The sequence below is a fragment of the Megalops cyprinoides genome, chromosome 1 (genome assembly GCF_013368585.1).
Source record: "Megalops cyprinoides isolate fMegCyp1 chromosome 1, fMegCyp1.pri, whole genome shotgun sequence".
NCBI classification, from domain to species: Eukaryota; Metazoa; Chordata; class Actinopteri; order Elopiformes; family Megalopidae; genus Megalops; species Megalops cyprinoides.
In genome coordinates this window covers 72,564,542-72,591,033 of record NC_050583.1, presented here as the reverse complement: position 1 = coordinate 72,591,033, position 26,492 = coordinate 72,564,542, and the positions used below count along the sequence as shown (strand labels likewise).

General features: G+C 44.0%; 1 protein-coding gene across 1 annotated transcript in view; it reads right to left on the bottom strand.

The window, feature by feature from the left end:
• si:ch211-156l18.8 (probable G-protein coupled receptor 158) overlaps nucleotides 1-26,492 on the bottom strand; it is a 167,008-nt gene that overhangs the window by 27,581 nt on the left and 112,935 nt on the right. Inside the window, 6 exon segments of the mRNA XM_036555211.1 lie at nucleotides 107-245; nucleotides 465-703; nucleotides 1,036-1,145; nucleotides 1,826-1,894; nucleotides 22,462-22,682; nucleotides 22,978-23,074. Coding sequence (XP_036411104.1) covers nucleotides 107-245; nucleotides 465-703; nucleotides 1,036-1,145; nucleotides 1,826-1,894; nucleotides 22,462-22,682; nucleotides 22,978-23,074 — 875 coding nt within the window.

Genomic DNA, 26,492 nt, shown 5'->3' with positions numbered 1-26,492 from the left:
GCAGCTTGAGTTCAAGATTTAGGTATACAGTAACCAAGGTGATGAGAAAGGGTACTGTAGGTCAGAGTGTAGTAGCCATTATAAGCTGTGACTTTGTGCTGTTTACCGGAGCAGATGGAAAGTGGATGAAAGCAGCAGCTCATTGTGGATGGCAATGCCCATGTAACGTGGCTCATGGAAGGAAGAGGGAACTGTCCTCACTGCATTGCACAGGAAGCTGCCCCAGCACAGGAACAGAAACTCCGCTGGGAGAAAGAGAGAAAAAGAGCTGAGCAGCAAGGTACGCTTCCCAGTTTCTCTTGGAGTACCACTGACATTCAAAAGAATTGAAGGTATAGAGAAAAGGGCAGGGGGCAGACGACAGGAACACACAGTTATTTCACAGGAAAACAAAGACGGAATGGGACCTATCCAGATGTAGCCTGAAGGTTCCTCTAGTAATTTCTGACCAGTATGTCACTCACCTATGGCCATCATGTAGTCCCAGCGGTCCAGGTCACACAGGCTGAAACCCTGCCCATTTGAGGTGGTGGAAGTAATTAACAAAGGAATGTTTCGATCACGATTCTGCAGCACCCCAGCAGTCCAGGCAGACAAAAACCAGCTGACTGTTAGCACTATCACCCCCAGCATCCTCAACAGATGTATACTGGACATATAGGGTACCCTCTGGGCGGTACGTGACAGGAACACCTTCAGCACTCTGTAGGAAAAGTGAAATATACAAACTGTTATTCACTGCCATAGCTGTAACATTGTGTGTTTCAGCTTCCAAGGGTATAACAATAATCTAATGCATTGATGCATAAACTGCACTGAACTGTCTCACTTTATATTTAGCTATTATTCACAGCTAAATTCATAACTAAATTCAGATTATACATAGCTATTATTGACACTCTATCAAACTATAATACACAAACTGGATTTCACAGCTACACATTCTTTTCTACTACTTCCCCTAGTTACACTGAGTGCCATAACACTAAAAAGCATATTGGGTGGAGAGAAACAGAGGGTGAAAGAAATACAGACCGGTACATCTTCAGTGTGACAGTGCCATAAACAATGGCAAAACCCAGTAGGCGAACCCAGCGAAGCAAGATACAGCGGAAAGTACTGGGCTTAAAGTACAGGATGAAGACCTGTGAGAAGTAAGTGACAGAGAGATAAGTGCAACTGAGTTACATCCAGCTCAATATGTATCCGTTTGGCAACATGGCATCTGAGGATCTGTATACCACAAAAATGCACTTTAATTAGTTTCAAACGTCATACTCAGACTCATTATGGTAGCCATATAACTTGTGTGTCTAGGTCCCTTTTGGATTCTCCTGCGGGTTCTTTGGTGGGACTTTAAGGGTTGCAGAGTCCTCGTACCAGACTTTTGTCAATCCAGACTTTGCTTCCCTCTTGTATGTATTTGCAGTTTAGAGGGTGGCAGTGCAGTCAGATCAAAGGATTTGGGGGCCTTGGCTGTACACAGAGACAGTGGAATTATGGTGTGGTTTGAAAGACCCATGCAGAGGATGTTGCATGCTGCTGAGCTGTGTGTTTCATCTGCCTCTTTAACTGTGTCTGAAATACTTTCAAGTGCTGAGCAGGAATGTTCCTGCCAAGGAATGCATTAACAAACCTTTTCATTTTTGATTACAGCAAACTGATTTTTTAAAAAATGTCAGATTGGGATCAATAATCTATGACAAAGCAGATTTACATGAGGTTCAGCAAATCCCATGCCCCCTCCACCCCTCAAAAAAACCACATATTACATAATCTGAAATGCAGTGCATTAATTTGAAAAAAATGTTTTAATCTTACTTACAGGGAAGTACAGGAGTAAAGAGCCAAACAGAATGGTCTCCAACAGTAACAGACCTGATGCTCTGATTCTCTGAGAGAGAGTTGTGTATGTGAGAGAGAGAGTGAGTGTGTGTGTGAGAGAGGGGGGGTGAGAGAGAGAGAGAGAGAGAGAGATGAATCACGATGCTGTCAAAGATCCAGCTCCATATATGAGATACAGACCATTTTTATCATTTCAGAGCAGTGATTCTCTTTAGTGCTAGAAGTGAAGAAGAACTGGCTTTGCTGAGCCACACTGCTCAGCATGATACAGACACATCAAGCATTACTCTAGGGCCGTGTTTCCCAACCCTGCTCCTGGAGGCACACTGTCCTGCATATCTTCTATGTATCCTTCCTGCTTGACTAAATCAGGTGTGCTCAGCTAATCAAAAGTGCCACTGATGAGTTCAGTCAGGTAGGTAGAGCAGGGATAGATAGAAGATATGCAGGACGGTGTGCCTTCAGGAGCAGGGTTGGGAAACGCTGCTCTAGGGCATGTCTGTTCCTCCACCATACAGTTCTCCTCTTCACAGCACTCTAGGCATGTAGTTGTAGTGAAGGCTCATTTCCCCTTGGTGTGCCACATAGCAAGGAAGTGTATATATTATATTATATAGCACTGGAATTTTTTTTTTTTTTTAAACATTCAATGCTCTCCATTTTTAAGATCTGTCTGAGAAGTATGCCCAGTGAAGAATGGGTTTCCAGGGGACATTTTGTACCAGTGTGCAAGTCCAGTGAACTTGCAGCAGTAGCTTGACATAAAGGGCAGCAATAAGACAAAGACATGATAAGGTATTCCATGTTTACCACAATGACACCATGCAAGTGATTCACTATTGCAAAAGTAGTAATATAGAGGTACAGTCATACAGTACCTCAGGGGCGGGGCCAGAGGGGGGGGGGGGGGGGGGGGGGGGCTTTGTGGGGCACGGGCCACCCTGGAGATTTTATTGGCCACCCCAGGTGCCACCCGAAAATCCAAGTCTATGATTGGCAATCAACCAGGTCGAAGACAGGACTTTTCTTGATATATCAGTGGTTCAAATCAGCGCAGGAGTCGGGACTGACTGACTTCAAAAATATAACTACATGTTTTGATATAGCCAAGAAACAGCTGTTCTATGTGTGTAATTGGTTGTTAGCATGTGAGTTAGTTTACAACACTATCTAGCTAGCCACTTTCTATCTAGCTAGCTAACATCAGCTAGCTTGATAATGAACTACAAAGCTCACCAGGCAGCTAGCTAACGGTTAGCCGACGTTAGCTAGCTAGCTGCCTGTCATTAAGTGAATGCTGTAGCCAGCTGTACTTCTGCAAATGCGTAGATTTTCTGCATTGTTTCATGATATACTGTTCTAATGCAATGTTAGAAGGTAGCTAGCATTTCTTTGCTGGCTCATGAAAGCTAATTCTTTAAGGGGGTCTGTAGCATGCTTCCATACCTCGATGGTAGATAGCTGGCTAACCAGCAAGCCAGCTTTTTAAGGCTTTTAGGTTGAGCGCAGTAGTTTATTTTAGTCTTTAATTGGTCATGTTTATTTGAATGAAAGCCATGTGGGAATAGATAGTGGTTTGCTGGGCTGTTTTCCGTAAAGTTCCGGCTGTTCTAGCTTTATTGCAGTATGAAAAGAAACCAGAATATTCAACAGTTCTTCATAAGGAAGAAAAGCAAAATGGATCAGGACACAGAACTGAGCACGACAGCTTGCAGTGCCAGCAGTAATTCAGATAGTAGCGAATCAGATGATGACAGTAGGCAGGTTGTGGAAGTTGAGGAGGCTGAGCTGGCAGCTTCACCTGAGCACCTGGGTATGTAAAATCCAGAATTCCATATTATGGAAGCATTGATTTGATCTTTATTATTTGTAATGATGACTTTTTGCAAGATAACATTATTTTAATTTACACAAAATAAATGTTTTTGTGTTTAATGCTCCTATTGGGTAATTTTAGGCTACTATCAGGCAAAATTTAACCTATTCGGCAATAGGTTAAGTGTCATTCATATGTCATTGACTTTTAAAAATGGTTATTTTTTATATTTCAGACTTAAACAAGGGTACTGGAGATGAAGGCACTTCAGATCACTTTGAGGGTATGTACTCTGCTATATCTGATCGGATTGGTATATGCATTTGTTTTATTTAATACTACACAATGTGATTTAAAATCTTTATATTCAGGTGTATCATCATCTTAGCACACTGGACGGCCAACTGTTGCTACCACCGCCACCCCTGGACCTCATGGTGTGTATGCTGTACAGTTTTATTTTGGTTGAAAATACCCATAGCAAAAAATATGCAGGCCGAATGCAGCTTGATTATGGCCACCTGACTCGGCCAAACTCTGGCTTTGAATCTAGGTCCAGGTCCGTCTCAAACACTCGGCCTGAATGCGGCCCAAGTGTGGTATACCACATGCTTACAAATCTGGCCGTTTACAGCGAGACAATAAAATACCCTTTGCCACACACTCAGCCTGATACCAGAACCCCGAATGAGCAGGTGCTGCTTCCGTTTGGCCAAAAAACTTGCTGCTGTGTACAACTTAACTATATTAGTGATGTTACGTTCGTGACCAATCCGAGTCTTTCGAACAGCTCTTTGGTATGAACGAAGGGATCCGAGTCATACTTGAGAGCCGTTCATTTTATTGTGTTCACTGTGTGCTCTAAGTTCAGTTAGTGTAGTATAGTGGTTATGGTGCAGGAATCGTAAGTATAGAGTTGCTAGTTCGATCCCTGCTGAGAGAGAGAGAGAAAGAAGACTTTCACCGCCTGATTGTTTAATGGCGATTATGTTGTAAAGCACAAACAATGACATTAGGTCTGGCAATATGAGTATCATTATACGATATGATTATTTCGCAGATAAACCTATTAATCCCCGCACCCTAAAAGAACGATGCGCCACTCTTTGAACGGTTGAAGGCTTCCCGGAAAGGAACGGAGCCATAAGATCCGGCTCCCTTCAAAGAGCCGTTATTCCCATCACTAAACTATATAGGTTTACTGCTTAGCTATTTAAGTTATTTCACTTCTAACATAAAATAAACTCCTTAATGCTTGAGTTGCTACAACAGGCAGTACTGTGCTTTTAAAAAGTTATTATTGATGATGTAAAATATAGAATAATGCCTACTAATGGGGCTACTGAGACAAGCTAAGTTTTCACTGGAGTAATAACACTGCTATTGCTCTTATAGCAACAAGCCTTTTATTTTGCAATAAAGCAAACCAGAAAGGAACTGTTGCGGCTCAGACAGGGACTCAGGCGCAGACAGGGAGGCAGGATGCACAATGGATGTTTATTAACTCCAAATCGGAATCCACAAAAACAAGGTCAAAAACAGGTGAGGTCGAAAACCAGATAAGCGCAGCGTACAAAACCAAAATCAGATCCAAAAAACGTGGTCAAGAAGAACAGTTGACATCGGTGAAACAGGCAGGCAGAACAGGACAAAACGGCTAGTAGCCGTCTCAGCAGTAGGAAACTGAGACAAACTAGCAACGAGACAAGAAACAAGCAGGGAAGATACAGGGCAATACTGATGAGGAGAAGGGATGCAGGTGTGCGGGTATCGGATCAGGTAATCGGATGGGTGGCAACAGGGCAGAGAGCAGGGCAGGGCTGGAACACAGGGGAAAAACAGTAAACAAGAGCACATGGACGGGGAAAACAAAAACAAACCGGCTAAGGTGCCGCAGTACTGACAGTACCCCCCCTGGATGCCACTGGGCATCCCGGCAGGCAGCCCAGGAAAGGGTTGAGGATCAGCATCCAGCACTGTTCCTCCGGGCCGTAGCCCTCCCAGTCCACTAAGTATTGGAGTCCTCGATGAAAAACTCCCAGCAGACGGCCTCAGATCTGTCAATCAGGCAAGGAGGCTGACGAGACCAAGGAGCTGGGCAGAGTGGGCTGTGGACAACGGGCTTGACTCTGGAGACGTGGAACGTCGGGTGGATGCGGCGGAGAGGGGGCGGAAGCTTGAGCCGAACTACAGCGGGACTGATCACCTTGGCGATGGGGAAGGGACTGATGAATCGAGGAGCCAGCTTGCAGGATTCCACTCTGAGGGGAAGGTCACGTGTGGACAGCCAAACCCGCTGCCCCTGGACGTAGAGGGGAGTCTTGGACCGGAGCCGGTCAGCTGCCGGGCTTGATCCGGGCAGACGCACGCAGGAACGCGGTCTGGGTGCGCTTCCAGGTCTGCTGACAGCGGTATGCCAACCTCCTCCTCCTGAGCCGGGAACAGCGGGGGCTGGTAGCCGAGGCAGCACTGGAACGGGGACATGCTGGTAGAGGAGGATGGCAGGGAGTATTCCACCCAGGGCAGCAGCTGACTCCAGGAGCTGCGATCTTGTGAAGCGAGACACCGCAGTACTGTCTCCAGTTGCTGGTTAGCCTGCTCAGTCTGGCCATTAGTCTGCAGATGGAAACCTGAAGGTAGGCTCACCGATGTCCCCAACAACTTACAGAATGGCCTCCAGAAGTGTGACATGGGCATTGACCATGGGCAGCTTGGGTAGCGCTATGAAGTGTACTGACTTGGAAAAACGATCTACCACAGTGAAGATAGTGGTGTTACCGCCTGATGGGGGCAAACCAGTGACAAAGTCCAGGGTGATGTGGGACCAGGTTCTCTTGGGAACTGGCAGAGGACGCAACAACTCCACAGAAGGACGATTGGACGGTTTGTTCTGCGTGCAGACCGAGCAGGTGGAGACGAAGCTGCAGACGTCCTCCTCCATGGTGGGCCACCAGAAGCACTGTTCGATGAGGGCTTTGGTGCGCTTAACCCCTGGGTGGCAGGCCAGCCTGGAGAAGTGTCCCCACTGCAGAACCTGGGGTCGAACAGACTTGGGAACAAACAGGTGGTTATCAGGACATGCACTGGGACTGGCTTCACCTTGCTGAGTTGAGCGAACCAGGGACTCGATATCCCACAATGCTGCAGCCAGCAAACAGTGAGTGGATAATATGGTGCTGGGCTGAGGTGCCTCCTCAGGTGAGGAGGACTGTTGAGAGAGGGCATCGGGCTTGCCGTTCTTGGAACCTGGGCGGTAGGAGAGGATGAAATTAAATCTGGCAAGAACAGGGACCAGCAAGCCTGACGGGGGTTATGGTGTTTTGCCGTGCGGAGGTACTCCAGGTTTTTGTGGTCAGTCCACACCAGAAATGGGGTACTCGCCCCCTCCAGTGCCTCCACTCCTCCAATGCCAACTTAACCGCCAGCAGCTCTCGATCACCGATGTCGTAATTATGCTCAGCTGCAGAGAGCCGGCGGGAAAAGAAGGCGCAAAGTGAAGTTTGTTGTCCTGCACAGACACCTGAGAGAGCACGGCCCCCACTCCCACCTCAGAGGCGTCTACTTCCACCACGAACTGCCAGGCAGGATCAGGCTGGATGAGCACAGGTGCGGTGGTGAAATGTCTCTTGAGTTCCTGGAATGCTTCCGCGGTGGCTGGAGACCAGGAGAAGCACCTGGTGGGGGCAGTCAGAGAGGTGAGCAGAGCAGCTATGGAGCTGTAGTTGCGGATAAACCGCGGGTAAAAATTAGCAAAACCCAGGAACCTCTGGAGCTCGCGACGGGAAGTCGGCGGTGGCCACTCCTCAACCACCTGGACCTTGCGTCGATCCATCTGTACCCCCTTGGCAGAGACAACACACCCCAAGAAGGAAACGGAGTCCCGATGGAATTCACACTTGTCTGCCTTGACAAACAGGTGGTTCTCCAGCAGCCTCTGCAGCACTTGGCGGACATGGCTTGAGTGTTCGGCAGAAGAGCGGGAGAAGATGAGAATGTCGTCCAGGTACACAAACACGAACTGACTAAGCATGTCACGGAGAACATCGTTGACCAGGGCCTGGAAGACGGAAGGGGCATTGGTAAGACCAAAGGGCATAACCAGATATTCGTAGTGCCTCGTTGGGGTGTTGAATGCGGTCTTCCACTCATCCCCCTCTCTGATGCAGACCAGGTGGTAGGCATTGCAGAGTTCGAGCTTGGTAAAAATCCTTGCACAGTGCAGGGACTCGAACGGATCAGAGGAAGGGGGTAGCGGTTCTTCACCGTGATATTGTTTAATCCCTGGTAGTTGATGCAGGGGCGGAGTGTGCCGTCTTTCTTGCCCACAAAGAAGAAGCCCGTCCTGGCAGGCGATGATGAGGGGCGAATAATGCCGGCAGCGAGCGACTCCCGGATTTTTGTTCATGGCCTCCATCTCCGGTGGTGACAGGGAATACAGGCGGCCCCGGGGCGGAGTGGTGCCGGGCAGGAGATCGATGGCACTGCAGATGGTGATGCAGAGGTAAGGAGGCAGCGCGGGACTTACTAAACACGCCCTTCAGATCCAAGTACTCAGGGGTCACCCCAGACAGGTTGGGAAACTGCTCTGCGGTCACGGGAATAGATGAGACAGGGACCGGAGCATCTTTAAGGCAGTGAGACGCGCAGAATGAGCTCCACTCCAGAACCTTGTTCTCCACGCAGTTAATCCAGGGGTTGTTTTTGCAGAGCCAAGGGTGTCCCAGCACCAATGGTGCTTGTGGCTTCTCTATAATGTGGAGCACAATGTCCTCACGATGGTTGCCGGACAGCAGTAAACTCACCGGGGGAGTGACATGGGTGATTCTGACTAGTGGCCTCCCGGTGATGGAGTCTGGAGTGGGACCCGAGGCAACCTGAGCTGCTGGACAAGGCTCACGTCAATGAAGTTGCCGTCCGCTCTGGAGTCAATAAGGACAGCTACCACATGAGGTTGTCCGCTTACAAAAAAAGATCCTGACAACAGTGGACAAGTAAGTGGGGAATTACATGCCCAGGGTTGCCGCAGTACAGGCAGGATTGGGTCCGGATTCATCTCTGGTGCTCAGCTGGAGAAAGGCGCATGCGGTCGATCTGCATGGGTTCCCACGACAGACCTTGGGCAGCAGGGACTGAGGGCGTCGCCGCAGAGAATGTGGTGGGCCTGCGGGACTCCCCAGCCTGTCCCAGTGACTCTGCTCTCTCCCTCCGACGAGTGGACAGGCAGTGGTCAACACGGATGACAAGGTCAACCAAGGCGTCAAAATTGGCAGGCAGGTCCCGGGTGACGAGCTCGTCTTTGATCTCCTCCGACAGCCCATGGAGGAACGCGTCGTACAGGGCTTCTTGATTCCAGCCACTGGTCGCAGCGAGGGTCCAGAAATCAATGGCGTAATCAGAGACTGAACCCCCTCGCTGACGGATCCGCATCAACTCCCGAGCAGCCTCGCGACCGTGTTTGGAACGGTCAAACACCTGCTTCATCTCCTCGCAGAAGGTGGCGTAGGAGGAACACACAGGTGAGTGGGCATCCCACACTGCCATTCCCCATTCTCTGGCATGCCTGGTCTGCAGGGTGATGATGGAGCTGCGATATTTATTTTAAAAGAGCAGAAACAATAAAGTTACAGAAAACGTTATTCGCTGTCCAGTGTCCTTGTGTAAGTGTACAAACACAACAATTATACCCTTACTTTCTTCGAGTCCTTCAAGTCCAGGGACTAGGCAATCGCAGGTTGTCTTGTTTTATTTCCCATTGCCGTCTCTGCTTCCTGAGCCGCGTTATTTAAAAACTTTTTCTCATACCCCCTCCAAAAGCAGAGAAAAGCTGAACAGCACACAGCCAGCATCCTCCCAGAGTGAGAAACTTAGCTTGGGTTCGGTCGAAACCATTAGGACCTCCGTTCGAGTTCCAAAGCACGAGCTCGGCGATCGCAGGCTGTCTTGTTTCATTTAAAATCGCATTCTCTCCTCACGGAGCCGCATTATTTAACAATGGTCTCATGCCCCTCCAGAAGCAGAGAAAAGCTTAGCAGCACACAGCTAGCATCCTCCCAGAGTGAGAAACTTAGCTATATATTTTACCCCTCCTCACTGGTGCCTTACAAGCATTGCAAATAGAGATTTTGTTATTTGTTTCAGATACTTCGAAATACTTCCATACAGCTGACATGTTGAAGGTTGTTGCTGGCACTTATAATAAACATTTAGCGTCATAGCGTGCACATGGGTAACACGTCACCTTATCGGCCAGGCACATCGGCAGAAATTTTCATATCTGCCGATGCCGATAATTAACTTCTTTAGTTTTTATCAGCCAATACTGATGTCATGCCGATATCATTGTGCATCCCTACTTTCGACATAAATGTAAGTTCGCTAGCCAGTTAACCCAAAAGCCTGCCAAATGGTTAGCAGGTTAGATAGCCAACGTTCGAACCTATCTGGTCAACTGGTTGCTAATGTTAGCTAGCTGAGTGCAAGCCTTTGCCAGAGGAGTTTCATAAATTTGTTCAACTAGATAGCCTTATCTTTATCAAGTAACAAAGAATTTTCTATGTCAATGACTTGACTGTACTGGTGACTGCTTGGTCAGTTCGAAGCTCTTGGCACTTCATGTTAGCTAGCTAGCGGAAAAGGTAGCTAGCTACGGTTTGCCATGTGGAAATAACGTTAACAAGCCTGACTTTATTTTTAACTGTTCGCTGCTGCTGAACACATATTTAGCCAGTGACATAGTTTGGAGTATGTAAGAGGTAATATTTAAAATTTACATATTTATATGCTAAAATATTTTCCAAAATGTTGATTTTGGTCAACTTATTAAGAGCATGCCCCCGGACCCCCCTACTTGTGGCAGGTTTACTCTATCCACGCAATGTTCTCATCTTTTTTACCCCTTACCTGTTTGCATCCCTGAAAACTGGTAAGTATAGTCATTCTCAACGGGTGGGTATGGGCCACAATGGCAACATCCATAGCCCTGCTAAAAATATCGTACTAAGCACAATCAAAAACAGGTACATTACAATATAGCCTGACCATTCGTTCTCTGATATTTTTAACCCTTTGTAGATTTGAACATAACTGAGATTTTTTTTTTCCAAAAAATTGTGTGACACTTGCAAACCAAATATCCTGGGTCTGTTGGAAAAGGAATATTTCAAAAGGAAACAATGGAATTCAAATGCAACAAAAATTCATTACAAGGCTGTCAGTGTTTTCCAGAAGTGCCCTCACTAGGCTGGTTACCTAGCAGCATTGCGCATACCATACAGCAAGAAAGCTTTCACAATTGCAGAGGAGTTCAGTCTACCCACTGCTGTGAATATATGTCAGGACATACTAGGGACTAATAAAAACAAAGACTGCAATGTTGTTGAACAACGCAATCATCAGATGAATAGTTAACATGGGAAAAAACATCAAGAACCAGTTTTTCCAGAGTATAAAAGAAAACCCCTATTTGCCATAAAGCTGGATGAAGCCACTGATATTATAAATGCTGTGTTCTTGCTGATGTTTGTTAGATACAGCCTGGGTACTAGTTTTCATGTTGTGATGAGCTTCCCACTTCCCACAACACTTCCCTCTGTGACTGTCAAAATGAGAAGGAAAGAACAGGAATCTATTAAAAGGAAATCAGGAATCATATTTTTGAATTCTGCCCCTCAGATAAACCTCTTTCCCATTCTACCCTGGCTTGATCTGCTTATCTCTCAGGCAAGCCCAAATATCTCACTGAGGTAAGCTGCAAACAGTTTCATAGTCAATTCAGAAAAGCTTTTTATCACAGAAAAGTTATGACTTAGATGGGCCCTGACAAACTTAAACTGAGGCTAAATTTCACATTGTTTTTTTTTTTTACCTCTTCTAGCAATATACACTCTAGAGGGTGTTTTAAAAAGGGGTTTTGTACGCTGTCTGCTTACAGCTTCCAAATATCAAGATCAAGGAACAATTCCAAATTCCGATGAAATACATTCAACCCCACTCAATGCTATTGCTTTACAGGTTGTTACATTTTCATGCAACTGCATTATCTCCAGTGTGAATAAAGAATCTCTTCATTCACTTGTGTTTAAGAACAGTATGAAACAAAATCTAAACTAAATCTCAGCTAAAATGTTATATATTCATCCCAGCAGTCTCCTACCAGAACAAGTGAGAAAGTGGTTAGAGACTGAATTGAGAACAGGGAGGGCTGCCTAGTTCAAATATATACAGTGAAATACAAATTGGGGAAAGGGGAGGGTTTCCTGTATTATTTTGTAAGATTAAAGCCATTCCTGAAAATATTTCAATCTCAGTTACTTGTAAGATCTCAAGGATCTTTTGCGTTGGAATTGTCTGTAAATTCTCCTCCCAAATCTTTCCTTGGATCTTCAGTTCAGTAGGTATGAATTTGCATCCAATCAAAGCAGTAAGGTTGCATTTCATGTGGTTATTGGATTTTATTTGGTTTGGAATGTAATGAAAAGTTTGCACCTGGCTGGGGCCGAGGTTGTTGACCCTCAAAAAGAATCAAAAGCCAGAGGTACACGCAGGGGCGCAGGACGTTTGAAGTGGGGGGATCAAACTGTGAGCAAAAGGTCTCAACTTTTAAGCTTATACAACTATGCTTGATGAGTCATTTTGTGTAATTTGGGCTAATGGTTTAACACTCTAAAAGTCATGATGGGACACTGACTTTTTATGAAGCCATGGACGAACAAGAGTCAACACTGGTCAACATTCGTGATCAAACTGTTACTTTGTTGTCTGGTATGGAGTTGCCAATCACCCATCTAAACAACAGCAAGCCTTGTCCACAATATGTTTTCCAATTGTTTTATCATTTCTATGCCTTGTTGCATAAACCTGTCACTCATTTGTGTATTTACAGTGTCTAAGACATGGTAGAACTCTGTTCTGTAGAAACCCAAGTCTGATCCAGGCATGTAAGCAGTGGTCTGCCCAGAATATGTTTTGGGAGCCTATGAGAGTGTGGTAAAACAATAGGCTGTAGAGACAGATTGTCACACCTGTCTTCTGCCTCCCTAAAGATCATCTGAAAGTGTTCAGTGTCTGTTTTTACCCCCAAGCTGTCTTGGACGAGGGAGACTGCAGACAGCATGCCCTCCACTGTCTTGCTGTTTTTCTGGAGAGATACATTTAGTATCTCTAGTTCAATTATAATATCTAGGGCAAGCATAAGGCCCAGTACAACATTAACTTGTTGCAGCTGATCGTGCAAGCCCTGTGCCTGGCTTGCAGATTCAGAGCTGTGGTTATTTGCAAGCATCTCCTCCAGTGCATTTAGCACCATTTCATATTGGGTCAGCACAGCACGAATGGAAGATGACCGCACATTCCACCTGGTGAGACATAAAGGCCCGATTGATAGGACTGGCCCTTCCCCAGAAGCTGCAGCAATTGATTTAAGAGTATTCTTTTGTTTACCAGACTGTGCAAAGAAAGTGCCAAGCTCGTGTATCCACTGAAGTGCGTTTCGCACAACAGGGCAGGGGAGGCTGAGCATGCCTGTTGTGTTACTAAGTTCACACAATGGGCTCCACAATGTACATATGGTGCTAGTGGCTGTGTTTGGCAAATGACTGCCTGTGCACTTGAGTATTTCCCAACCATATTCACGGCACCATCGTAGGCCTGACCTCTAAGGTCTGCATACCGGCAAATTCAGCCTTAACAGTACATCCAAATTAATCTTGGCAAGATTTTCACCTGTTATCGATGTTGTCTCATAGAACCCAATGAACTCTTCGTGCACCACCTAATCAAGGTCAACACAGCGTAGGCACAAGCAGCCCAATGCTCTTCGTGCACCACCTGGCTCAACACAGCGTCTCCTGCTCAGCGCCCTGACACGTCCTGTGTCCTGTCCATTATTACTGAAAACTGCAACACAGACATGGCCCAGATTTTGTCTGTGATTGCCTTGACAATTGATGAGCTCATCAAATTGATTAGTTCATTCTGACAGTCTCAAGAAGTGTACACCTCCCTCTTGGCAGACAACAACCTGATTAATGAAGGATCGTCCTCAGCTTTGTATCTTTAAAGCTGGTCTGGGTTCCCTTTTCGATGATCATGCCCCTTAAAGGCCAAACCCTCACTAGAAACATCTCACCACCAATAACTTTTAACAGATTAGCTCTGTTTTCTCTCTGTTGTACAATGTGCGCACTACTCAGCTGTGCACTGACTGATCTGTTTTCGTACGCTGCAGTAGTGAGAGCAACTTTGTGACCCCCCGACTTCTCATGTTTGCTAAATTTTTCTAGCGCTTTATTCCAGTTTTTAAAATCAGCAATGACAAAAGCCGTTTCTGTACTTTTTGTTTGTGTTGGTTTCCCTTAAAGTACTTCGAACAGTAAAAACACAGAACATCATCAATACCCTAATTGACATGCAGCCAGGGGTGCTTATCATACCAAGTTTTTTGGGAACGTTGATATTCACTCACCAAGCACTTGCTTTTGTGTAATTTCAGGGTCAGGTTGATTTGGCCGTGTATATGTCATTACTGTGTCCGCAATTTCAACCTCCACTCCTTCTGTCTGTCCTTCTTCATGCTGTCTTTTTCTACTGGGCCTGTTTCATTGTCATCATAAATTGCCTGAAAATATTAGGCCATGAGGAAATGTTGTCTTTAGCCAGGGCAATGTAAAAATTCAGTTAGCAACAACAAATATCTACTAATGAAAAAAGCCCTGTGAATTTTGACTGAAACACTAGACTAGGCTTCTCCTCACCTCCAGTCCAGCAAGTCCCACTCTTATTTTGCATTAATCAATAAAGCCGTAAACACGTCTATCTGAAATATGGGGGAAATGTGTTGACAATTGCATTGAACATAGGCTGGGTATATGTAGAATTTAAGTCTACTTACATTGTTCGCTTTGTGAAAAAAACGCTGTGATTATTTTTTGTTTTTTCATTTGCTTCATTTTGCCATTTGTGCTGTTTGTGCCGCTGAGCTACTAATAGAGTACCGAGGTGGCTACGTCACACTGGTGTCGGAAGTGAAATTCCCCAATCATTTTAGTCACAGACATCTTTTAAAAAGCACTTTTAAAGTACTTCTAGTCATTAATGGCTTACCATTGATTTCTGGATTATATTTTGTGATCCCAACTTGTGACTTATATTGTTTAATTGTTTCGAGCTAAATTTTATGTAATTTTTTATCTTACATGCTGCTCACTACCTGCTCGTTACCTGCTCACCACCTGCTTCCTGTTGCTCGGTTCCCGAACGCCAGACGTTCATTTAAACTCTGCACAACGAAGAATATTTAAACTTATGTTCGAACCCTAGTTCGGCTAAAATAAATCAACTCACCGAAAATATTGAGTCCACACTACATAATACCCTAGATGCCCATTCCACCCCTTAAAAAGAGGAAAGTCCCAGACAAAAAGCTAGCACCTTGATATAATGACCAGACCCGTGCTATCAAACAAACTGTACAGAAACTTGAAAAAAAATGGTGCTCCACCAAATTACAGGTCTTTCTCCTAGCCTGGAAAAGTCTTCTAAGCTACAAGCATGTGCTCACAGCTGCCAGATCTGTGTATTTTTCTACCCTAATAGAGAAAAACAAGGACAATCCCAGGTATTTGTTCAGCTCCATCACCAGACTAGTTAAGAGCCCTGCATCAGCCAACCCCTGCATTCCAGCAATTCATAGTAGCGATGACTACATGAATTTTTTTGACAGCAAAATCATAAAGATACACGACACAATTCAAAAACTCTCCTCTAATTCTGCCTCCAGCTTGGCCTTTCCAGCCTCAGATAATGTAGAGATGTCCAATAGGCCAGCCACATGCCTAGACTCTTTCACACCCATTAAATTTAGCGACTTCTCCTCCCCAGTTAATTCATCTAAAAATGCTACCTGCCTACTAGACCCCATTCCAAAAAGATTCTTAAAACAGCTGCTACCTGAAATTGGCACTCCGTTATTAAATCTTATCAATGCCTCCCTTATGTTTACATTTACATTTACATTTTCAAGGACTGAGGTACATGTTCAGACATGTACCTCAGTCCTTCAAGTTGGCAGTGATCAAGCCTATTTTGAAGAAGCCCACTCTAGACCCAAATGACCTGTCGAACTATAGGCCCATCTCAAATCTCCCATTCCTTTCAAAAATATTGTGAAAAAGTTGTAACAAAGCAACCTTGCTCCTTCTTACACTCCAATAATATTCTGGAAGTCTTTCAGTCTGGATTTAGACCCATCACAGCACAGAAACCGCTCTCCTAAAAGTAATTAATGGCCTACTTCTCTCCTCTGACAATGGCTGTATCCCCTACTAGTGCTCCTAGATCTAAGTGCAGCCTTCAATACCATCAATCATCTTATTCTATTAGACCGACTTGAGAACTTAATTGGCATAAGCCGAAAGGCCCTATCCTGGTTCAGCTCTTATCGTTCAGAGCGACATCACTTTGTCTTCATTAACAATAAGTCTTTCAAACTCTCCAGAGTAAGATATGTAATACCACAAGGATCTGTGCTGGGACCTTTGCTCTTTTCATTATACAAGGTCCCTCTTGGAAATATCATTCGTAAACATAGCATTAATTTCCGCTGCTATGCAGATGATACCGAGTTATACATATCGGCTAAACCTGATGTCTCCTTGGAAATATCAATCATAGAAGCCTGCCTCAAAGACATAAAGACATGGATGGCCCATAATTTCCTCCTTCTAAATTCGGACAAAACAGAAATATTGGTTATCGGCCCAAAGTCAGGAGCAAACTCATCAATATTACATTAAATCTTGATGGTGTTTCACTGGCCTCAAGTACAACCATCAAAGACCTTGGTGTCATGATTGATCATGAGCTCTCTTTTGACACACACATAAAAAACACCTACAGGACTGCTTTCTTTCATTTGAGGAATATTGCCAAAATCAGGAAAATTCTATCAACACACGATGCTGAAAAGCTAATCCATGCTTTTGTTATATCCAGATTGGACTACTGTAATGCCCTCTTGTCAGGATGTACATATGCCTCCCTAAGGCGCCTTCAGATGGTTCAAAATGCAGCTGCTCGTATTCTAACCAGAACAAAGCGCTTTGAGCACATCACCCCAGTATTAGTCTCCCCACTGGCTATCTATCAAATACTGCATTGATTTGAAAATACTTCTCCTTACATTTAAAGCTCTAAATGGGCTTGCCCCTCCCTACCTTAAGGACCTTCTTCACCCATATTCTCGAAAATGAACTCTAAATTCCCAAAGCACTGTTCCATGAGTGGGTAAAAGTACTATAGGCGGTAGAGCCTTTTCGTACCGAGCCCCTCTTTTGTGGAACAATTTACCCACAGCAATTTTGGGGAGCAGACTCTCTCTCAGCCTTTAAGTCTAGGCTAAAAACCTATCTTTATTTCAGATCCTTTAGTTGAGGGACACGGCATGGTGCTGGCATTGATCGTAGAGTCTCTGGTGGAGTAAGTGGTCATTGCTGTCACTACATCATTGCCTGGGTACTCTGTGTTCAGCTGATCTGGCTGTGGTCTGGTGTTGACTGCCTTAGAGTCACCCTCATGATCGTGCTGTCCCCTTGCCTCTCGTCCCCTAGGTATGCTGCCATAATGCTTATCTGCCGGGATTTTTCCTTATTACACACATGCATCTGTCTTCCCCCCTCTGTTCCCCCTTTGCCTTTATGCCTTTGTGTTTCCATTCCTGCACTTAACATCCACTAATCACTGTTTTCTATTTGTTTCCTATCCCTGCCTGGAGCTGTAGCCCAAGCATCACATCCCGATTTCCAGTCCTGCTACCTCGCTGCCCTACCTATCGAGCCAACTGCGTGCCAAGAACCGTACATTCTAGGATACATTTTATAATTACTCTGTTGTTAATTACTACTGTCTATCAAACTCAATTGTCTTAAAGTACATTGTACAACTTGAAGTATTCTCTCTAATTCTATCTGCCCATTTCTGGCCAGAAGCAGATGGGCTCCTCCTCTGAGCAGGGTTCTGCTCAAGGTTTCTTCCTGTTAATTCCAATGTGCACTTTCAGATAGTCTCCCTTGTTCTTGAATAACCAAGGCTTCATAGGGTAAGGCTAAGTAGGCGAGGCTGCTGCTCTCCTCCTCTGGCGGAGGAGAATCCAAGATGGTAGCCAAGTAAGTCCATTGTTTGTGTCTTAGCACAAACACAATGTTAAGATCTGAGTTTTGCATGATATTTTAAATCATTTGGGCCTGAATGGGTGGTACTTGCCAGGAACAACCTCTTCTCTTCAATTTTGGGATCTCTGGATGATACATATTTTATTGGATTGCCTCAGAACTCTAACTCTGGACTGCTTTGAGGCCTAGGCCTGTCTGGGATCCACCTGCTGGAGTATGGCACCTTAGGGGGGACAGAGCCGCACCCTGTGAATCCTCTAAGTGCACACAGACAGTGAATAGCTGTGGACCCTGGGTGAGGTGGAAAGATTGTGTTTCTTCTGGTCTGCAGATCTGACCTTTTCCACTGCTCAGTTTGACGCCCTATACTACTACCTGGTCTGTCTTCAACAAAAGGGTATTTAAGTTGGCATCATGTACTGTTTTATATTCCTGATACTTATTCAGTGAAACCCTGGTTTAAATGAGCTAAATGTGTACAACAGGAAGAGTGAATTCACCCTTTTACGCTCCAGACAACTTTCAACCTCTTTGACAAGAATTTTTGAGTCATATCATCAGTCCACTTCATCAACTGAAGATTTACTATTCTCAAGTGCAAGTAAGCGAGATCCTCTATCTTCAGAATCCAATGTAGGTACAGTGCCGTCCACAGATAGATTCGTTCATTTTATTTGTTCAACTTTTATGGACATTAACGCGTAAATTGCTTTTAACGTGAAACGCGATCTCACAGGAAGTGATGTTGCAGTTTCATGACCTCTCACCCAACCAAGGACAGCTACAGTAAACAGGAAATGCCCCCCGCAGTGATGCTAGTAAAAACCGTGCTCATTCCTTTGCTATTTCTCGGTTGAATAAGTCACGAAGTCCCTATTGCTTCACAACGTACCACATATCAAAATAAACAGCAGAATACCCTTTCCGATGATACTAGTTATTTCTTTGTGTGACAAAGCGTTGTTGAGTAATCCGGTTTTGAAATCACAACAAATTTCTACATTGTCTCCAACATACGGCTGATATTATTTTTCGTACAAAGTGGGATGTAAACACAAAATAATGTATTTGCTTTTCATTGCAATGAGTCAAAAGCCATCTCCCAGCACCCTCCCGTTTTGTTGTTTCTCCTGGGAAACTCCCGTAATTTCCATGGCAAATTTTATTATGATTAATCATCATACACGGATCCATATGTTTTGCATGTTTGTCTGACGTTACCCAATTGTTTTATGAAACACAGTCTACACAGTATACATACAATTATTTACTAGCCAACGCTCCCTGCGGAAAAACCTCCCGTATTTTGAAACCTAAATGTTGGCAGGTATGGGTAGGGGACCCCCCGATTGCCACCGGGTATTTCGCACACTGGCGGTAACTATGCGAATTTACTAAATAATGTTAATTTGGTAGCTAGCTAGCTAGCTAATGTGGTGGAAAATTTTTGATGAAGTGTATACCCCATATGTAAATTATGAGTATTGCCACTTTCACCCCCCCCCAGAGAAAAGCGGAACTTGACGTGGTACGATTAAGCTTGTTACATGGTGGAAATATGTTATTGCCAGCAAACATCTTAAGCATTGCCAACAGATGTTAGCTTTTGATTTTAACGACAGTTATTGACGTATTAACTAAAGTTATTGATATATTACATTAGCTATTTACTTTATCTTTACTGTACATGTGGAGGTCTGGAAGTATATAAGGAAACCAGACAATCTAATATGTTAGCCTTAAATAATACATATTCTATTATACTTTGTATAGTGGAAAATATTGTATGCATTAAGCACTACTACTGAAAAGTAATATGATGTGATTCTATGCCTAAATAATGCTGGGGGTTACCCTAGGTCATAAACATTGCATGTAGGCCATTGTAAGACACTGCTAGGGGGGTAATCTTGGGGGCTATTACAGGACAGTGGGTGACCTTGGAGAAGGAACACTGCCTTCAGCATTGGCCCTCCCTGGAAGTCACCCCAGAACCTTCGTGCACTATGTTGCTGTTCCATAGTCATGCCACCTTCTCCTATTGTTTCATGGTCTACGCTTATTGTATCTTCTTTCCCTTCACTTCTCCTATTGGTTCATAATCTACGCTTATTGTATCTTCTCTCCCTTCACTTCTCCCATTGGTTTACAGTCACGCTTATTGTATCTTCTTCCTCTGACTCATAGTCATGCCACTGTGACGGAGTGCCGTCACTACGTCTGACTGCCATACCAACGAGCCTGGCTCTTTGGCGTCGTGGTCAAAGTCGCATGGTTGGTACCCTGGAGACCCGGGTTGAAGGCCGGGTGGGGTGACTGCTCTCGCCCTTGCCACGAGGCCATCGGAGGCATGCCTGGTGTGTGAGCCATATGAGGGACCCCCAGGTTCAGTTGACCCCAGTGTGTGAGGGATCCTAGAGATGGGTGAAGCACTGGTGAGTGGGGCACCATGGGATGGGAGAAGTACGGCAAGAGAATGCGTGAGGGACGCCATGGTGCGTGAAGCACATGGGCACGCTTCCCGAAGGGGAGGGCAGTGTGACGGAGTGCCGTCACTACGTTTGAGTATGCACTCTGACTGCCATATTAACAAGCCTGGCTCTTTGGTGTCGCGGTCAAAGTCGCATGGTTGGTACGCTGTAGACCCGGGTTCAAGGCTGGGTTGGGTGACTGCTCTCGCCCTTTGTTACAGTCACCTTTGCTTATTGTATCTTCTCCCCCTGACATGCCCCTACAGCATGTTTTTGTCTCCTTTTAACATATGCATCCCATTTTAGGTTTATATTTTCTTTTAGGAGTCATACAGCTAGAAAATAAGAGCTGATTGCCTGCTTTGGCCTAGCTGACATCTACTGGCAAATGCTTGCGAACTGTATGTGGATTTACTGCAGTTTGTCATAGTTGCCCATCATAGTAGTGCTGAGCCAACGCCCCCCCCTTTGCGGGGTTTAATTCTTCTTTGTCTTGCTCTCGCAGCCCATCTCCTGGGCCGTGTCCAGACGGGGCCTAGTTCTTACATTAACCCTTTGCTTTAAGGCCTAACCTTGTAGCTTATGGCACATATGGCATATGTCACATGGCAGATATGTGCCTTCCTACAGTCTGCAGCACCACGGTCTGGCTAACTGAGTTACTTAACCTTTTTTATTATTTAAATGTGGGCCTGGAAATAATGGTAATATTCCAGGCATATATGCTGTGTATTATTTAATTATGTTTAAAAATCATATAGGTGTGGAGTGGAAATAATGGGAAATTTAATGTTTAAAAGTAATATACAATGAATGACTATGGAGTTTATGGGACTTTCCAGGCGGGGTAAATGTAACAGCTTAAAAATTAAATAATGGTGTATTAAATGGAAAATGGGATGATCTTGAAGGAGGAGCCTGGGAGGAGTTGGAAATTGTGGTCTGGGATAGGAGGAGTGAGAAAAGGCATAAAGGATGGATGTAGGCTAAGGGGAGGGCGGAGTGATTGGGGAGTGTTTGTGAATGTATACACACCGCATATACACCTGTTGCTCCGCGGACCAACCTGGTTTACTGTATGTGATTGATCACCATATGCAATAAACCAAACAACCATGATTACATCAGACTCTATGAGGACTTATTATTTTCCGGAAGGCATCAAAATGTGGAGGAAGACCCTTGGTCCATTTGGCCCAGACCAGAGGGATATCCACCACACTAATAGTACTAAAGTTGTCAGAACAGGTTGCTTGCAGTGTCTGTGGTAAAATTAACTATTTGGTCAGAAGAGACGTGATGAGGCTGTATTAGTTTGATAGCTAGCGAGATAGCTATTAGTAATATGACAGCAGAGGAAAGTGCGTGAAAGCCAAATTAGCTAGCAAGCTATCTAGTGTTCTATGTCGTTTTTTTATTGTAGCTAGCTAAGATAGCTATGTGTTTATTTGCATGGTGATAGGCGATTTGTATTTGTCAGCAGAATGTGATAGTAGCTAGCTAGTTATGTTTATTGTTTTGTTTTTATTGTAGCTAGCTAGCTAGATTTGTCTTTGTAAGGTGGTATTTACAGTGTACTTTTCAGTTGAATGTGCAAGTAGCTAGCTAGCTAATTTAGCTTTCAAGCACTTTACTAACTATCAAACGTTAACGTTAACTTTAGCTAACTGGATTTCTGTGTGGTTAACATTAGCGGTATATTTGTTTCTTAACATTATATGTCGAGTCCTTGGATGACGACAGCATTTTCACAGCTGTAAGGCATAACTTGCACTGTACTGTGATGTTGTTCCCCTTTTCTACTTTAAAGACAAACTAATGGTGAATTTTCCACCCAGTGAGAGCATTTCTTTCGCTAGAAGCCATGATAATGAATTGGCAACTGTAAGATTGCTTATGGTTTCACTCAAGACCAGAGTAGTGTTGTGAGACTCGTTAAGTGTTGTAATGTGTGCGCATGTGCATGGTAGTATATCGTTCTTTATTTTAAAATGTATTTTAAAATTGTAATCCTGCTAATAATCCCCATTTTTACTAACTGTATCGGTAATCTGATTACATCTTTTTTCTGTAACTTTAACGGAATACAGTTACCTTTTTTTTGTATCCTAATTACGTAATGCTGTTACATGTATTCCTAGCTGTTGTCTGGTATGACACTCACCTTGCTCCTACGGAACTGGTATGCTACCAGCATGCTGATGAAGATGAGCAACATGAAGAAGCCCTGCACTGCCAGCACACCTGCTCGTAGGTATGAGTCCTCCTGCACCCTGCAGGGGGAACCATCCTCACAGCGCAGGCAATCCGGCCAACAGGGCAGACACACAGGCAGGATAGGGGCACAGAACCCACTGGCATTTGCAATACAGCCATTTGCCTTGTCTAGACACAAATAAAATAGAACACCATATCTTCACCAAAATATACAGTGCCATACAATGAGTTCAGAATCACACCTGAATTGAACTACTTATGGATCACTTCAAGAATTGTTTAATCTTTTGGATCTTCAAGGAATCTGTACATCATCTAGCCACTAACAAATCCTCACCATCTACAACACACCTCTACGGTCTCCAAAAATAGTTTGATTCAGAACTCTTTCATTCTTGACTTTAATATTTGACACTCAGTAAACAATGTCCTGGATGAAGTTCAGAGCTGGAGCTAGACTTACTTATATCCCGAGTGGCTGCTGCCGGGCTGTAGTACCCCTCTTTGCAACGGCAACGATACTGGCCCAGACGAAAGCCTTGTCCACGGATTGGCTCACACTATGGGAGAGAGGGTCCTTGTTATATAAACTTCACTTTATAGTCTGACCTGATACAACCAAAAATCAATCAACTTAAGTTAATGTCGAAAGTCATCGATATCCTATCAGTGACATTAATATAAACTATATAAAAGACTACAATTCATCATTCCAATTAATGCTAAAATAAATGAAGATAAATTCAGGTGACTGGTGATGACAGTTGTTGGTGATGGCAATAATGTTTCTAATTTCTCTAATGTCACAGATGTACACCTGTATCTTCAAGCTGAGAAGCTGTAAAGCATGAGAAAGGTATTTCCTCTCGGTGTAAAAACATTTTGGTGGTGAATTAAGGAAATCTATTTTGGAATTAGTACTTTTTAAACAAGGACAATCAAAAACAAGTAACAGAAGAGTATTTTCTGCTGAAAATAAAATGTGAAACTGTCATCTTAATGGAATTGCACTGGGCAAAGTCGGGGGTCATATCTACACCAGGCGATGCAATACCAGAGCCGTCAAAATTATTATGGACTCCACCCATCCCAGTAATTGCCTGTTTAGCTTGCTGAAATCTGCCAAGTGCCTCCGCAATCTGATGGCCAAAACTGAGAGGCTCAGGAGGAGCTTCTTCCCCCAGGCCATCAGACTCCTCAACACGGACGTGCCCACCACACTAATCTTAAACACATACTCTGGACTTTAATGATGTGATACTTTCTAGTTTTTATTTTTATTATTTTTATTCTTATTGTACATATTTTTACTTTCTAGTTTTTTATTTGTACTGTACATACTTTTCTCCTTTTATCTATTTTTATCTAATTTATTTTTATCTCTGCTACTTTGCACAGTCTAAGGAGTTGAACCAGTTGTACATTCCACAGCAAGTTGTATACTGTTTATAACTGTGCATGTGACAAATAAAGTTCTTGAATCTTGAATATTTAGACACACATGTGTGTATTCCTATAAATAAAATCCACCAAAAAGAAATATGTAACAACTGAACAGCAGTTCAGTTCAGTACCTTGATCAAGGGTATGACAGCAGTGCCCCAGTGGGGAATCGAACCAGCAAACTTTAGTTTACAAGTCCTACTCCTTACAGCTATGCTACGCTGCCACAGTTGGAGATGTCTATAAGAAACTGGCATCTTCGGGATACAAAGTGTCACAAATATCACTTGATGTTATCTACACAAATGTGGCATTCATGTCTGAGTTATAGGGAAAAGCCCATTCTGAAGGCAGACCACACAAGAGGTGACTTGAATTTGCCAGACTACATCTCAGTGACAATTAGAAGGAAATTTGTCAGATGAATGCAAACTGAGTTTTTTGGCCATGCTCATAGGGGTTGTATTTAGCAATAATCTATCATGCCTACTGTGGCACATGTCTGTCTGTGGGGAAGGTTGAGGAGAAAATGAGCATGCCCTCTCAGACATATGGTGCATCTGGGCAACATCACCATAATGACTGCTGTCAGGGGCGTTGGCTATTTGTGTGCACTGTGAGCCAGGTGAAGAAGCAGTGAAAGCAATAGCAAGTGCAAGACAGATATAGAGACTGAGACTGAGATGAAAGGTGGAAGTCAACGAAGTTTTGTTTTATCATTTATTTGTTTATTTTCCCTGTGTTATTGTAGTTTGTTGTTTTCTGTTGGTGTCCCTGTGAGGGGAGCCTGAAAGGTTTACCTTGTTTTTACTGCTTCTCTGCTGCACAAATAAATCCCTGTCTGTGGACCAGAAAAAGAATCTGACTTTGTACCTGATCACTCCTGAATCAGACTACAGCTGTGACGTGTGACACTTATGTCACTAAAAAAATACCCACTGTGTAACATGGTAAAGTGTCTATTTTGTTTTTTGTTTTTTTTTTTAGTCCTGGAGCCATTGTGAAAAAAAGTTACCTCTAGCTGATTCAAGATCAGTTTTTGTTTTTCACCTTATAATGGTTAAGGTTAGAATAAGGATTGGGAAGATCTTGTAAATGCAGATGGGGAGGTCTGCATTTACAAGCAACTAACTTAACCCTGAACTGACCCTGGAACCAAAGGCAGTGGGTGACAGCACCAACGTGGGAGATGGGTGGCAATACAGCAGCTGATGGAAAAAGACAGTGAAACAGCCAGCTGTGGAATACTAGCAAAACATTGATGCATTATGAAAAGATCCAAAATGTCCAGCAGAGAAAGCAGAGAAGAGGAGAAGCAATTTCCAAAAAGTGTTATGTCATGAACACTTTTATGAATTACCAGTTTCATCTGGGGACCTATTTAAGCAGTGGAAAAATGTGGTGCAACAAAAACAGAGCACAAGTGCTATTTTCTATTTTAGGACAGCATAAACAAGAAAAAATGATACAAAGGGCAAGTTATAACCAAAGGGTAATACAATAACACTTGAAAGGGGGAGATGAGAAAAATGAGAAAAATAACAATGGCTAACTGACACTTTGACACACAGACAACACCAGAGTAACAATATGACATCTGATATATTTAAATTATTTATATCACCACAAGTTATGTACAAAATCTATAACAATAAACACAGATTTAAAATGTGAAGTCTGGTGAATATCTCTAGATCTGTCTTACAGACATAAAACTCTAGATGGTATCAAACTTTCTGGTTTTAAATTGAAGCAAAACCAAAGTGATATATTTTTTTTATAAACTTCCGGCGCTGCTACAGGTGGCTGCCCGTCGCGACTGCTCCGATCTAGTTGTATAGTTTGGTCTATCTATTTTTAGCTTTTAGCATCTTTTAGCATCCTTTTCTAGCTTTTTGTTTGTTTGTTTTTTCTAATTTTACTCTTTGAATGCACTCCGCATGCTTTAGTGAAGTTTTTCTCGCGTTCCTGCTCATCGGGACACTTTTTTCACCCAAACGATGTGCGAGCCGGGGGGAGCAGGCTCCCTTTGTTTACACTCGGGAGGAACTCCTATCATGGCGATCGGCAACTACCCCCGTGGAATACAAACAACGTATTCTGGGTGAAATAAGGAGGAAATACCGTGGCTGCAGAGCTGGAATTAAACAGCGAATGAAGAATAGGAGATACAAGCCGTATCTCCCTTCCATCATTATGGAAAATGTCAGATCACTGGCGAATAAGACGGACGAACTGACTGCACTGGTGAGGAGCCAGAGGGAATTTCGGGAGTGCAGTATCATGTGTTTTACGGAGACATGGCTGCATGAAGATATCCCGGAGTACAACACCACCGTCACCATCTTTGAGACAATACGGGCAGATAGAGACCGAAGGAAGAGCGGTAAGAAAAAAGGAGGGGGGCTTGCCGTTCTCATTAACAACAGATGGTGCAACCCAGGGCATATAACTGTCAAGGAGAGAGTTTGCAGCCCGGACATTGAACTCTTAGCGGTCGGTCTACGTCTGTATTATTTACCGAGGGAATTCTCA